The sequence below is a fragment of the Lycium barbarum genome, chromosome 4, assembly GCF_019175385.1.
Source record: "Lycium barbarum isolate Lr01 chromosome 4, ASM1917538v2, whole genome shotgun sequence".
Lineage (NCBI taxonomy): Eukaryota > Viridiplantae > Streptophyta > Magnoliopsida > Solanales > Solanaceae > Lycium > Lycium barbarum.
Window position 1 is genome coordinate 131,739,511 of NC_083340.1, and position 15,227 is coordinate 131,754,737.

The following is a 15,227-nucleotide window of genomic DNA, read 5'->3' on the forward strand; positions in this document are numbered from 1 at the left end:
GGAGGAGGAGAAGATGTGTTTTAGGGTTTTCTTATAGAGGAAAAAAATCTGAAAATTAAGTTGTGTAGTGTGTAGAAGGTGAACATAAAATTAACCTCTCTCTTTTCCTTTATAATACAAAATGGCCCCTTGTTTTGACTAAAGAATAAAATAATGCACCCCTTTGTCCCCTTTATCTCTTTTAACTAATGTGTAAAGATGCATTAACCAATGGACGAAGAATCCAACCCATCACTTCAAATGTCACCTTTTTAAAAGGTGACAAGACCTTGTCTTGATCGAATTCTTTCTCCGAGTTTAAGATTAATTGCTCTGGTTTTTCTGTACACTAACGGGCTGTACTAAAATATAGTTAACTAATATATGTATAAATAATAATGTAAGTATATAAATAAAAACCTAGGTATTAATGTATAAGATATCAAAATGCACTTGCTGTAAAACTAAGAAACGATTATTAATTGCACAAAAATCGTAGTATTATGTTGTACATGTGAAAAATAATGATTCTTAAAAATGACAATAAATTGATAAAATTCCTCAAATAAGGATAATTGTCGAAAAATGTAAAATGTGTTAAAATGCTATGTCGCTCTTTAATAATTCAGGATCGCCCGAAACGTTAATTTTAAGCACGTCGAGCCAAAATTAAGTGTCAACAATGATAATAAAAATCTTCAAACTGTCTAGTCATACCATAAATAGATAAAGGTGCGGAAGTCCTATCTATTACAACCCTAAAATCCGAAAGTCATCGTACAAGGACTCTAAAACATAATTGTCTAAAGAATGAACATCAGTCTGAAATAAATATAAATGTCTGAAATAAAATAGACATCCAAAATGAGAAAGATCTTCAGGCGGCCTGCCATGGGTAGGAGCTCACCCTCAAATCTATCGGAAATTGGCCTCACGCTAAATATGAGGTCTGGTAGACGTATCTAGATCATAATATGTACTCAAAAGAATGCAACAAGGTAGGATCAGTACAAACACTACGCATCGGTAGATATCATAGGTCGATTAAGATTAGTATCATGCATAAAGTCACAAAATCAATAGAATAGACATATAGGCACAACAACACATAACCATATGAAGCTATCAACAAGAATCACCCAACACCGAAATAAGATAAGCCTACACAAACAGTAATCAATAAAAGTAACTCAATTCGTGTCATTACCAACACAATCATAACTCATGAAATATCTCAATTTTGTCACATATCCGCACACACACGCTAAATAGTATTGTTTGCCCAAATAGCCTGACCTGCAGGGTACCTATGGTGTCCATTTACCACTTGCTCTGGAACGGACCTCGGAGCACGAGGTCATAAATAGGCCACATCCTCACCCCCTGTCAAATATGTCTTTTCATATTTATATTATCTTTCTCATCACAATGTATTTTCGTTCCAAAATCAATAAGGAATGTGAACAATCAATAAATTAATATCAAGGAACACAAGTCACCAGGTCGCAAGTCATATCAAGACTCAAGAATCAATTCATCAATAGCATGAATAAAGGATTACTCCAAGTCAGAAAGAAGAGTATTCATTAACTCCTTCTTTATCATATCATAATAGTTAATCACATAATCAATCAACCAATATTAAATAAAGGAATTTTCAACCACACTTTATGTCTGAAATCCTAATCATGCTTCTTCTATCAATTTCATAACATATACAATTAACTAATCAAAGTCTAACTTAAGTAGACCGTAACCTACCTCAAAGCCGAACTGAAAGAATGCAATCACTTCGCAATAGCTTTCCCCTTTCGCAACGCTTCAGAACGTTCAAAGTCTAGCAATCATAACGATAAATAAATAATGAGTCATCTACTCAACAAACAACAATTGGGGAAGAGAACCAAACTACTTCTATCCTTTTTCAAATGGGTGAACTATCACTAAGTAATCATATTCTATCCATTTATGAGTTTTCTAATCAATTCAACTCATTTACAAGCAGTTTTATGTTAAAGTTACCATCTTTATGGAATCCTAAGTCTCAATACATCATTCTCATTATTTAATAATTGAATTCTCATCCTAGAAAGTGATAATCTATACTCCTAAATGATTAAACAGCAATAAAATCAATAACCCATTCATTTATTCAAGGGTTCGCAATTTCTAGGGTCCTATCCTTTCATTCACTATTAGAAAACCTTTAACTAATCATGGAATCTAATAATATGATGGAATGAACAAAGTGAAGGGTTGCAGCTTACCTTTCAAGAGTATTTTAGCCCTAGCCTTAGAATTTCGCCACAGGAGTTCTTGGAAACTATTTTGGAGTTATGTGGGGAATGGGTTCGGATTAAAGAATATAAAACACTGATTCTGCCTCCCGTCGACCGCTGCAGCAGTTAATGTCTCGCTGCAGCAATCTCGCTATAGTAGGAAACCTCCCGCTAGGGCGGACCTCATTTAATCCCCTGCTCCCCGCGACGACGAGCCTAGCCCTTCTACGATGGACCTACTACAACAATCCCCCACCGGCTGCAGCAGTCCATTTTGACCAGTCGCTCGGGTTGCCCCCCAGTTTTTCACCCAAAAATTCCAACACCAATACGAGGCCCTACAGATGCAAACAAAACATGCAAATATACATAATAACACGCTACGGACTCACCCGCGACCTCGAAATTTCCAACGGAGGTCTTGTTTTCTAAGTCACCCCCCATAACAACCTAACGGGTCATTACAACTTAGTATTGAACGAAAATCTTCAATTGGAAAAGAATCCATGTCTGTAACACTTTAATAACATGGAATTAAGTATGATGCTTGGAAGTTATTTGATTTTAAGTTGATTGAATCATTTCGCTAATGTACATGTACTTCATGGCAATGCTCGAGCAAAAATGGCTATCAGATGTTCTTTTTGGGTTGTTGGTATTTTTGACATTAAATGTCCTTAGTTCATTTGAAACAACTCATGAAAGAGCTGAACAATGAGGATATTCCTAGGTAGCCACTGCCAAGTAGACAGACTCCTCGCCTTTATGCTCCTGCTCGATGCCACATCTTTTCGGGGAGATCTCCAACTCCACTTCTTGTGTAAAATGCAACATTTTAAGTTGGGGGAGCCTTTATTTTGATAGATATTTTTGTGATGTTGTGTCAGGATGGATGAGAATTTGGTAGATTGACTTTATTTTGGTTTTTTTTTTTTTTTTTTTTTTTTTGTTTTTGTATTATGATTTGCTTGGTTTTTCTTATTAATAGGTTCTTTAGTTTTTTGTTAGTTAATTTTTTTTTGGAGCAATATCCTTGACTTTTTTTTGTGCCGCGGTTCTTTACACGAGGATACTAATTTTCTTTTGAACGGGGTGTTTTTAGGTAGATTTTTAGTGATGTTGGGTGGTGCCTTTTTGCCCTTTGGCCCATGTGTGGCTTGCTTTGTACCAACACAATTTAAACTTTGGCATATGAATTGTTGGTTTTTGATTTTTTTTTAAATTTTTTTATTGAAGTGATGATTCTTTTTGTGACCATTTAGACTCAATTTTTTGCTCTTATGATCACTAATTAGTCTCTTTAGGCTATGGGTGACTTTTTGAGTTCATTTGTTTCAATTGGATCTTGGATACATATTCTGCTTAAGTTTTCATGTGACATGTGTGGTGAGGTTTATTTGTGAGTTATTTTGCATATCTTGTGGTCTAGAACGTGGCCAGAATGTGTTTCAAGGCGAAATCCTAGGCTACACTTGGTTTGGAAAATGATGTTAGGCCTTCCTTGGACCGTTTTTGCGCCTTAAATTGCCTACCCTTGCATACTTTCCCTAGTCAACCCCTTTTAAGCCTTTAACCTTTTATTTGGCAACCATATTACAAGCTTTAACCTTTTGTTCTTTATTACTCTATCTTTTGGCACCCTACCTCCCTAAGTGTTTTGAAAGTGAAAACATAGGCTAAAAGCCTAAGTTTGGGGGTGATGATTGGAAAAATTTATGATGTGGGAGTTACTTTATAGGTGAAAAGGTGGAAAAAAAGTAGTAGAATAGAACAAAAAAAAAATTGAAAACTTCCTTGTTATTTTGAAAAAAGAAAAAGGAAGGAATAATAAAGAGTTGTGAATAAAGGGAAGACTAGTTGGTGAAATGAAAAATGAAGAAAAGGGTGGAAAAGTTTGAAAGGAAGTGTGCTTTGATTGTTGCAAACTGCAGTGCTTAGGGAGGTTTTGAGTCACTTTTACCCATATTGTGTCATACCTTAAGTTAGGAGTGGGCGTTCCGTTCTTCAGTTCGATTTTATCAAACTTCAGTTCGGCTATTTCGGTTTCGATTTTTTGAAGGTGGACACCGAACACCAAACCAAACTAGTTCGGTTCTTTCAATTTTTTGAAATTCGATTCTATTCGGTTTCGATTTTTGAAATTCGATTTTTCTGATATGATATTAGAAACGATTCCATTTACACTAATTCATATTCTCAAAAGGAATAAAACATAAAACTGATAAATTGAAATCAAAATCAAATAAACAAGATACACAAAAATAAAAAACCATAACCATGATGTAGGATTACTAGGTGTTTTATACATACAGTAAGAATAACTAAGAAAACACATAAAGGACATACATTAATACTAAAGACACATCCTAGTCACCTTCCTTTGTTAAAGATATTTTATTTTCTCAATTAAAGTTGAAAATTAGGGATACAAAAGCAAAAGAGGGCTTATTACAATTGGGGTTTTTCTGGGCATAAACTTAATGGGTTTGGACTATTTTAATTTTTTTGGTAATGTATTAAATTTCGGTGGGCGTTCGGTTCTTCAGTTCGATTTTATCAAACTTCGGTTCGGCTATTTCGATTTTGATTTTTTGAAGGTGGACACCGAACACCGTGGTTCGGTCTTTTCACTTTCGATTTTTTAGAAGTTCGGTTCAGTTCGGTCCGATTTTTCGGTTTTAAGTATTTATGCCCAACCCTCCTTTAAGTCCTAATTGATTTTGAACTAGGTGTGTCTACATTAGTGGAGAAGTAAATGAAGGGCAAGCCTATGGTACTACTTGTGTGCATGTGAACGTCTTTGTGTGTGTGAAAGAGAGAGAGTTAATTCTTTCCATTTGATATCTAATAAGTATTTTGAATTGCATTTTATGAGTTTGGGATTCTCTCTTGATTGTGAGAGCACATGAAAATTTGAGTGAATTTGATCCAATTTCCAATCGGAAGGAATGAAGAAAGAAAGTCGTTTCTGATAAAGAGGAAAATTTTGAAACTTTAGTGTCATGACTTGATTGTTATTTTGATTAGTTTGATATTTGAGCACTTGAAAAAAAAAAGGATTTTTGAGATGTTGGTGATTCATATGTTTTGGATTAATTGTTGGTACCATCAAAGTCACGTTTTTGTCCTTAAAGTAAACTTTTTGACTTGGTATGATGTTGGTGCACCATTTGGTTGATTCCTTGGAAGGAGATTGTATGTTTTTATTTGCTTGAGGTCAAGCAATAGTATTTTACCAATTTATCTTTTCTTTAATCTTAGATTTTTGTTATGTTTGATTGAGAAAATAGTGCATATAATGTCATTTACTTTCATTTTACAGGTTTTATGTGATTTAGAAGTGATCGAGAACAAACCAAGGGAAAAACAAGTCAAAAATATGTCAAATTGAAAAAATGAGAAAAATGGCTAAAAGCGTAAAAAGTGGCCAGATTTGTATATCTGAAAATTAGGGCTTATTGTCATATTTTGACTTTGGAAATTTGGGGATTATAAAAGGAAGACTTGGGGGAAATCATTTTCATCTTTGGCCATTCTTCCAAGTTTAGGAGCAAGAAACTACACATAGGGTTTGAAGATTTGGAGACACTCAATGAGAATTTCTTTACTCCTTTCTTCAACTCTTTCTTTTATTATATATCTAAGTATGTAGCATTTTATTCCATCACCTTAATCTTGTTTATGGAAATATTCATTTGCAAAGTTGGATTAAATCTCTTGTTATGCTTAGGTATTGAATGATTTTAATTTCTTATTGAAGTGGGTCTTTTCTCTCTCCTCTACTCTCTCTCTCCTCTACTCACCCTCTCCAACGGTAAGATCTGCTCCCCCCACCCCCCCACTATATCCGTCCTCTCCTCTGTCGCTGACATCGACGACCACCGTGGTACGTTTTCCGGCTGGCTAGAGCTTCCTCTCCTTTTTTTCCCTTTCTCTTTCCTCTTCTACCTTGCACCAGGAAATCCTCCCCCAGTAGGTTTCCGGTCAGGTCTGCGCAGGCACACAAGTATCCGACAGAATACGGCGGCGAACAGTGATTCTCGGCAGTGAACAGTATTTTTCGGCGGTGAACAGTATTTTTCGGCGTGAACTGGAATTTTCAGCAGTGAACAGGTTCTTTTTACCTAGAGGTGGTACCTCCAGTGGGCAGTATCCATTTAGCCTTTCAAATTTTGCCTGCTTTACTTTATTGTATATTTGTTTCACTTTGTTGCCTTTAGCTTAACTTGTGCTTTAGTATTGACCTCTATTTGTCTTGGATAAACCTTTGACTAGTGTTTGTCTGCTTTAGTGGCTTTATTGAGGGATGGTAGACTAGGGTCATGTTCTCGGTCGGGGACGGGGGCTAGGGGTGGGGGGGGGGGGGGGGGTTAAGGGAGCTTCTAGGTTGAGAGTAGGGTCTTGGAACATTGGGACTTTAACGGGAAAGTCCATAGAGCTAGTTAAGATTCTTAAGAAGAGGATGATTAATATTGCTTGTGTCCAGGAGACGAAATGGGTAGGACCTAAAGCTGAGGAGGTGGACGGGTATAAGCTTTGGTTCTCGGGTAAGTCGGGAGACAGGAATGGGGTAGGCATCTTAGTCGATAGTGAGCTAACGGATCAGGTGGTTGAGGTTAGAAGGGTTAATGACAGGATGATGACGATTAAGTTGGTCGTGGGAAGGTTCACCCTGAACATTATTAGTGCTTACGCACCACAAGTGGGCTTGGACGAGGAGGTTAAGAGGAATTTTTGGAAGGATCTGGATGAAGTGGTGAGAGGTATACCGCTTACTGAGAAGTTATTCGTAGGAGGTGATTTCAATGGACACATTGGGTCTTATTCGAGGGGTTATGATGATGTGCATGGGGGTTTTGGCTTCGGAGACAGGAACGGAGGAGGAGTCTCACTCCTGGATTTCGCTAGGGCTTTTGGCTTGGTGGTAGCTAACTCGAGTTTCCCTAAGAAGGAAAAGCACTTGGTAACCTTTCGTAGCTCGGTGGCTGCGACGCAGATTGACTTTTTGCTCCTTAGAAAGGATGATAAAGGCCTTTGTAAAAACTGCAAGGTCATTCCGAGTGAGAATCTTACGACCCAACATAAGCTATTGGTGATGGATTTGGAGATCAAGAGGAAGAAGAAGAAGAGGGTCGCCGATGACCGACTGAGGATCAGGTGGGGGAGTTTGACTTTGTCTAGTGCCCGAGAATTAGGGGAGAAGTTGATGTCTTTGGGGGCGTGGGAGAGCAGGGGAGATGCGAGCAGTATATGGGATAGGACGTCCAGTTGCATTAGAGAAGCAGCTAGAGAGGTTCTAGGAGTCTCAAGAGGTCGCCGTGGTGGGCACCGAGGGGATTGGTGGTGGAATGGGGAAGTCCAAGGTAAAGTTGAAGCAAAGAAGCAGGCATATGCGAAGCTAGTAGACAACAAGGATGACGAAGAGAAGCGGACGAATAAGGAAAACTATAAGATGGCGAGAAAGGAGGCGAAGTTGGTAGTGTCGGCAGCGAAAACGGTGGCGTTTGAACTCCTTTATGCAGAACTAGAGGACAGAGGCGGGGATAATAAGTTATTCAGGCTTGCCAAGGCCAGAGAGAGGAAGGCACGCGACCTGGATCAAGTGAAGTGCATCAAGGACGAGGATGGCAAAGTGTTGGTGGAGGAAGCTCTCATTAGACGGAGATGGCAGTCGTACTTCCATAAACTCTTGAACGAAGAAGGGGACAAAGACTTTGTGTTGGGAGATTTGGAGTACTCTGAGAGGCATCGCGATTGTGGTTATTGTAGGAGTATAAGGGTCGACGAGGTTAAGTGTGCTGTCCGTAGGATGTGCGGGGGAAGAGCGACCGGACCTGACGAGATTCCTGTGGAATTTTGGAAGAGTGCAGGAAAGGCAGGCTTGGAGTGGCTGACTGGGTTGTTTAATGTCATTTTCAAGACGGCGAAGATGCCCGAAGAATGGAGGTGGAGTACAATGATCCCTTTGTACAAGAACAAGGGCGACATTCAAAGCTGTAACAACTATAGAGGTATCAAGCTGCTAAGCCACACTATGAAAGTGTGGGAAAGGGTGGTAGAGATGAGGGTGAGGAGAGACGTGTCTATTTCAGAGAACCAGTTCGGATTCATGCCGGGGCGTTCTACTACTGAGGCCATTCATATTGTTAGGAGATTGGTGGAGCAGTATAGGGAGCGGAAAAGGGACTTACACATGGTATTCATCGACCTAGAGAAAGCTTACGATAAAGTGCCAAGAGAGGTTCTGTGGAGATGCATGGAGGCTAAAGGTGTACCTGTGGCGTACATTAGAGCGATCAAGGACATGTATCATGGAGCCAAGACCAGAGTGAGGACTATAGGAGGAGACTCGGAGCACTTCCCAGTTCTAATGGGTTTGCATCAGGGATCAGCCCTTAGCCCATTTCTATTTGCCTTGGTGATGGATGGATTGACGCGACAAATTCAAGGTGAGGTGACATGGTGTATGTTGTTCGCGGATGACATAGTCTTGATAGACGAGACTCGCAGCGGAGTCAACTCTAAGCTAGAGGATTGGAGACAAACGTTAAAGTCTAAAGGATTTAAGTTGAGTAGGACCAAAACAGAGTACTTGGAGTGCAGGTTCAGTGGTGTACCTCAGGAGGCTGACGTGGAAGTGAAGCTTGGTACCCAGGTCATTCAAAAGAAAGAAAGTTTCAAGTATCTTTGGTCTATTTTATAAGAAAATGGGGATATTGACGATGATGTCACACATCGTATTGGTGCAGGATGGTTGAAATGGAGGCTCGCTTCCGGGGTGCTGTGTGACAAGAAAGTGCCACCAAAACTTAAGGGCAAGTTCTACAAAGTGGTGGTTAGACCGACTCTGTTGTACGGGGCAGAGTGTTGGCCAGTCAAGAACTCTCATGTGCAAAAGATGAAAGTCGCAGAAATGAGAATGTTGCGGTGGATATGTGGGCACACTAGGAGAGATCATGAGGACATCAGGGATAAGGTGGGAGTGGCATCGGTGGAGGACAAGATGCGGGAAGCGAGGTTGAGATGGTTTGGGCATGTGAAGAGGAGAGACATAGATGCCCCAGTGCGGAGGTATGAGAGGTTGGCTTTGGACGGTTTTAGGAGAGGTAGAGGAAGGCCAAAGAAATATTGGAGAGAGGTGATTAGGCAGGATTTGGCGTTGTTTCAGATTACTGAGGACATGACCTTAGATAGGAGGTTGTGGAGGGCTCAAATTAGGGTAGAAGGCTAGTAGGTAGTCTTGTTTTTCTGTCGCACTAGTAGGCGTAGCTTTGCTCTACTTTTTATTGCCCTATGTTTCCTGCTTTTATGTGTTGGGTCTTGTCTCCCCATTCTGTTTTATCATGACTTCTTTGTCCTTGTTTTTTTTCTCATTTTCGCATTGCTTTGATTTGCCTGTCGGTATCTGACTTTTCTCCTCTTGTTTTCTTGTTTTCTTTTGAGCCGAGGGTCTTTCGGAAACAGCCTCCCTACCAAGGTGGGGGTAAGGTCGGCGTACATTTACCCCTCCCCAGACCCCACACTGTGGGATTCAACTGGGTATGTTGTTGTTGTTGTTGTTGTTGTTGTTGTTGTTGTTGTTGTTGTTATTGAAGTGGGTCTTTGTTTCTTAATATTTCGTAAGGAATTAGCTAACCCTAGGAACCGCCCATTTATTTCGATTTGAGCTCAGAAGATGAAAATTGAGGTTGGAAAAGATTAATTAACTAGGATTTGGGGTTTTAAACCTCATCTAATAACTTGAGCTAGGAATAGGAAAGTTAACTTAAGGTTAAATTGATTATGCTTAACTAAACACTCTAGCTTATAGTGAAATTCATTGATTTGGTTGGAAAACTTTTAATGAGATTTTAAAAATCATTATCTATTAACATAGACTCGCTCTTAGTTGTAAAATCGTAAAATATATTGGATCACTACTTGAGAGTTTTTTGTATCCATGCTTGTGGCTATTGATCATTTTACTTGATTTCTAGGTTAGTTTATATCTCCGCATTAGTTATAATCTTTCTCAAAATCAAAATATTATCAAGTGTTTGGCATAGTGTAGAAACTGAAAATTCCCTACTTGCTTGATCGCCTAGTATATTGTTCCCTGTGGGATTAGACTCCGACTCATAATTGAGTGAATTATATTGCATGCGACCGTATACACTTTCTCTTTGAGGAGTGGATTTGAACGTTATCAAGGGGTCAGTCTCCTCCTTCTACCTTTCTTTTCTATTGGTTTAGGTAAGTGAGTAGTGGGGTTAGTAGTAGGTTTAGTATATGGGAAAAGGGGAGTCTGGGATCTGTTTGAATTATTGTGGGTAGGATAACTGGAAGAAGTTTTCATGGCTTTGAATTGTTTAACATAAATAGACTCTTGTAGTCTAGCAATGTGGTAAGCTTGTGGAAGAGAAAAAGGATTGTAGATCCTTACTGCATCCCCTAACTCTGGTTTCAATCCAGTAAGAAAGATACTAATAGAATGATTAGTGTCTAAATTCAATTTAGTCATGGATCTATCAAAAATCTCCTGAAATGCAGCCACACTTCCTATTTGTCTAAATTTCAACAAATCAGTCATTGGATCATCATATGCAGCCCCAATCCTATCAGCTAACGCCATCAAATACTCATCCCATGTAGGGAAGGGCAAGTGAGATCTACTTCTCATATAAGCCCGGTGCCATTGCAATGCCAAGTCATCAGTCATCAAAGTGGATTGCAGCCACAGTCACTTTTTGATGTGGTAACACTTCATCAAAGGAAAAAAATTGCTCCACTTTATACCACCGGTCTTGGAAACCTTGTCCATTAAATCTATGAAGCACCAATCTAGATAATTTGGTCAATGTTTGGTTATGTGCTAATGGAGGAAGAGAAAGGTTTTGAGGGTAGGAGTGACCGTGGTTGTTAGGTTGGATGTAGTGGTGCTGTTGAATATGAGTTGAATAATGCAGATTTTATTGGGTATGGAATGAAGTCATGGATGTTGAATGTGGGGTTTGGGTTGTGAAAAGGGGCTGTGTAAGGTGGAATTTGGAGGAGAATAGGGGTTCTGCATAGGTGAGGAAATTGGGTTGAAAATGGGTTGAGATACTGGAATTCTAAGTGAATAGGGGGTTGTAGCATTAGGTGATTGAAAGGAGCTCGAAAGAATTAGGTATGGTGCTTGAGTGTATCGAACATTTGTCAGGCTCACACTTACTCTAGAGGGTTGGGCGTTTACTATTCCTCTTGAGTTAGCAAGAAAATTAGTGGAGATAGGTCGAAATAGGAAATTTCCGGCTATACCTAACAAATTGCCCGGACCTTTCCTCGACGAATATAGTTTCGCTGATGCTGAAGGTTGGGTAACTGGTTGTTTATCCTTTTCCTTTGTTCGTTCGTTATGCATCACCTCCTTCAGTTCACAAAAGAGTGTTCATGGAACCGATCCAATTGATCTTGCCGATGCGCCATTTTCTCTAATCAGGTCAAAATTTCTTGCAGCTCGCCGGACATAGTGTTTCTTCTATAGAGAAGGAAATTGCTCTGATACCACTGTTAAGACTTGGGACAGAATTGAATCAATCAACTAAGAACAAAAGAAGGAAAATGCAGAAAGAAGAAATAACATGTTATTCAGCATAATGTTTTCACCCCTATTACAATGATGACTATATGGACAAGGGCAATGCTCAACTCGTGAACAGCTGAGCTGGATAACTAACTCGTGGGCCCCATCTGGTGGTTGAAATCTACTATTCCCTAAATTGCAATTTCGGACTTAAGGACAAAAAGGAACATAATAGAAGTACTGGCCTAATTATTAATAAACAAAAGTATCCTAACACTTATTATTCAAATGCAGCATCTTGCTAATTCGTAACACTACACTCTCTAATTTTCAAAGAGGTTGAGAATTGGGTGTAATTACAGGGTTACTTTTTAATTTCTTTTTTTCTTTTTATTTTAATCTATTTTTATTTCTATTATTTTAATTTCTTTTTTTATTTTATTATATATTATTTATCTTTCATTCTCTTTCTTCTCATTTCCCAACCTTTACTTCTTGTGATTCCATGTAATTGCTCGTACTTGTTTTTTTTTTTTTTCTTATTTTCTTCATTTAGCGTAGCTACGTTATTATTTTAGTTTTTGAAACTACACTTCCTAATATTAGAAAGAATGACTCATTAACAAACTTGAAATATAACGAGTGATGTTATTAAAGTAGAATTCTGTTGTTAGAGGAGGTTATAGATTTATATATGTTTTCACTTCTTTTGAATTATATTTACTTAAGTTATGGTGGAAAGTATTTTATGTTATGTTGGATTTTGACATAAAAGATCATGTTAAACCTTTTTTTTTTTCTGGATTTTATTTAGGTTATATTTTCGATTCAATTTATTTGCCTTAGTCCTATTCACTTGTTGTTTTACATCGCGTGTTGTTCATTTTCCACTTATAATTGATAGATTATATTTTTGTCAAACTTTTGAATAGTGTTATGACATTATATGTATAAATATTAATCTTTTTGTCAAACATCCAGCCCATGACGTTCTTACAAAATGTGTGCTTTTAATATTTATAATTAATTAAATTAAATCATTATTAATTTGAAAAATATATACAATTATTCTTACAATATTATTTACAAATATGTGATTATTAAATAATATATTTTCAAGAAACAATATGTATCTTAAATACCTAATTTAATATATCATTTATAAAAGTGCACATTTTTAAGTATTAATTTTTATTTTTAAACTAATCTAACAGTGTAATTACCCATGTGCAACCCAACAATATGCTTGTAATTACACTATAATTGTAATTACGTTATGACAAACAAATATGTCTCCATAATTACTATACTGTGTAATTACTAAGTTGTGTAATTACTACCCTAGTAACTACTCCAATTACCAGGTGGCTTTCCAAACAGACCCTTATAGACAGGATAATTCTCTTCCAACAAGAACTTTGTTATAGGCATGTTATTGTTGAAACTAAAAAGAAAGCATGATTTCTTGTGAGATTAAAGTATTGAAATAATAAAACTATTTGAAAAAAAAATTAGGCGGAATAATACCTACTCAGTTGATTGAGGACTTCAATAAGACATTGTTTCTTCTTTTATAGAGTCAGCTAAATAAGATCAACGAGCATTATTTCAAGAACTTAGCACCTTTTTTTATTTTATTTTTAACTTCTATTCTATAGTTCAAACAAAGTTTTCAATTTCATATTTAAGTGCTTTTTAAAAAATTTGAACTCACTAAGAGGGAATACACGTGCAACACGCGCAATTTAAGACTAGTACGACCAAAATCGTACACATTCTTCCATCAAATGCACCTTAAAGTGGGGGTGGGCGTTCGATTCTTCGGTTGAATTTTTTCAAACTTCGGTTTCGGTTTTCAATGGTTTGGGCTTGAAATGGGTTATTTTTCTGCTTGTAAAGTGGACTTCCTTTTTAATAAAAAAATGAGCTATTTTATGTTTTATAATTCAAAACGGGCTATTTCAATTCATTGGGATTGGCTTTTCTCCATCTCTAGCTTCCAAGTAACGTCTGCTTGAGTCAATTGGGATTTTAAAGCTGAGATCAATATCTTCCTCACTCTCCATCACCTTATCAAGTCACTGATGTTAGTTCAGGAGCCTATAAAATAAAATAAAAATAGAAATATAGGGGAGTAGTAACTAGTAGAAGACGGTCAAATGAACCACATGGGAATCGTATCAAAAGTTTAACTCTAATCACCACCATGAACTCATGAAGTTCTCGCCTTATGATAAAAATGGTTAATTATATAAAGATCCTTCCAGGGTGATATTAATGACTTTCATGCATAGCAGAATATTCATATAAAAAGGGCTAAGCTAAACTCTGTTAGAACTAGTTGAGGAATTCCGATGGATAAAGCATATCAAATTTAAAACCTAAATCTACCTCTACGTAAACAACTACTATTAGCTTTTCCCTGGACATCCAAATTTTAAGCAGTCTAATTTCATTCATAAACTCCTCATAAAGACAGCATTTCCAAATAAAGTTTATTAAGATCACTATAAAGTTATACAAATTCGTGACAAGCTGTGCATAAGCACGCCTGAGGGAGGAAAGTAAAAAAATAATTTGGCAGCGTGTTTAGGTGTCACTCAATTGAGTACATCCATATTAGTCCAAAATCCAACTGCCAAAATGGCTTCTTTGATGAATTAAGATCATATAAATTCAAGAAACAGGAAGTTAGGAACCCCATTATTCATATCGTAACTGTTTAGTTAAACTGAAATACCAAAGAACCGGTGACCCATAAGTGAACACCGAACCAAACACCTTATTTGTTTTAAAAAAAAGAACCATAACCGAACCGAAAAACCGAAACCGAAAAACCGAATTAATTCAGTTCAGTCCGATTTTTCGGTATTTATGCCCAGCCTTACGGCCTAAAGGAACACATTTATCAATTAAATAAATTCTTAAGAGTTGCATCATCTCAAAACAAAACTTCAAATCCGTCCGGAGCAATTTTTGTTTCAGCAATAACTAGAGGAGCATTAAATAATTTGCAAAGCTTTAGGAGTTCGAAGCACACTTCTGCATACAACAAAACTTTCTTGCTGAGCCCTTAAGAAAATTAAAACTAATTAGCTCACCTTTGATACTATACTAATTATGAATCCTTGTCTTAAGTCAAACAGGTACATTCAATTTATCTTGTTGTACTCCCTCCATTCCATAATAAGTGACTTTTTAGGCTTTTTATTTTATTTTAAAATAAGTGGTGCTTTAGGATTTCAAGAAGAAATTGATCTTCTTCTTCTAAAATGACCCTTATTTACCTAATTAAGAATTATTAAGTTTTTCTTTTTCTAGGCATTTAATTAGGGGTTAGTAAAAATACTCCTAATTTTCTAGGAGTGAACACTTTCCTAAGGGGTGTGCATAAGCCTAAAAAGTCACTTATTACGTAATGGAGG

The 15,227-nt window shown here is 37.3% G+C and overlaps 1 protein-coding gene across 1 annotated transcript; it reads left to right on the forward strand.

Annotated features, from left to right (window-relative positions):
- Nucleotides 1–6,720: 6,720 nt before the first annotated feature.
- Nucleotides 6,721–8,152, forward strand: LOC132637798 (uncharacterized). The gene is made up of 3 exons (XM_060354835.1): nt 6,721–7,318; nt 7,454–7,842; nt 8,129–8,152. The coding sequence occupies exons 1-3, from the start codon at nt 6,721–6,723 to the stop codon at nt 8,150–8,152; spliced, it is 1,011 nt and encodes a 336-aa protein (XP_060210818.1).
- The last annotated feature ends 7,075 nt before the right edge of the window (nt 8,153–15,227 follow it).

Excerpts from the sequence above, each read along its gene's own strand:
- LOC132637798 (XM_060354835.1), top strand. The coding sequence starts at position 6,721 with ATGATTAATATTGCTTGTGTCCAGGAGACGAAATGGGTAGGACCTAAA. Across the intron at positions 7,319-7,453 it reads AAACTGCAAGGTCATTCCGA|GGGAGAAGTTGATGTCTTTG; the intron begins GTGAGAATCTTA and ends CCCGAGAATTAG. Across the intron at positions 7,843-8,128 it reads CCAAGGCCAGAGAGAGGAAG|GAAAGGCAGGCTTGGAGTGG; the intron begins GCACGCGACCTG and ends GGAAGAGTGCAG.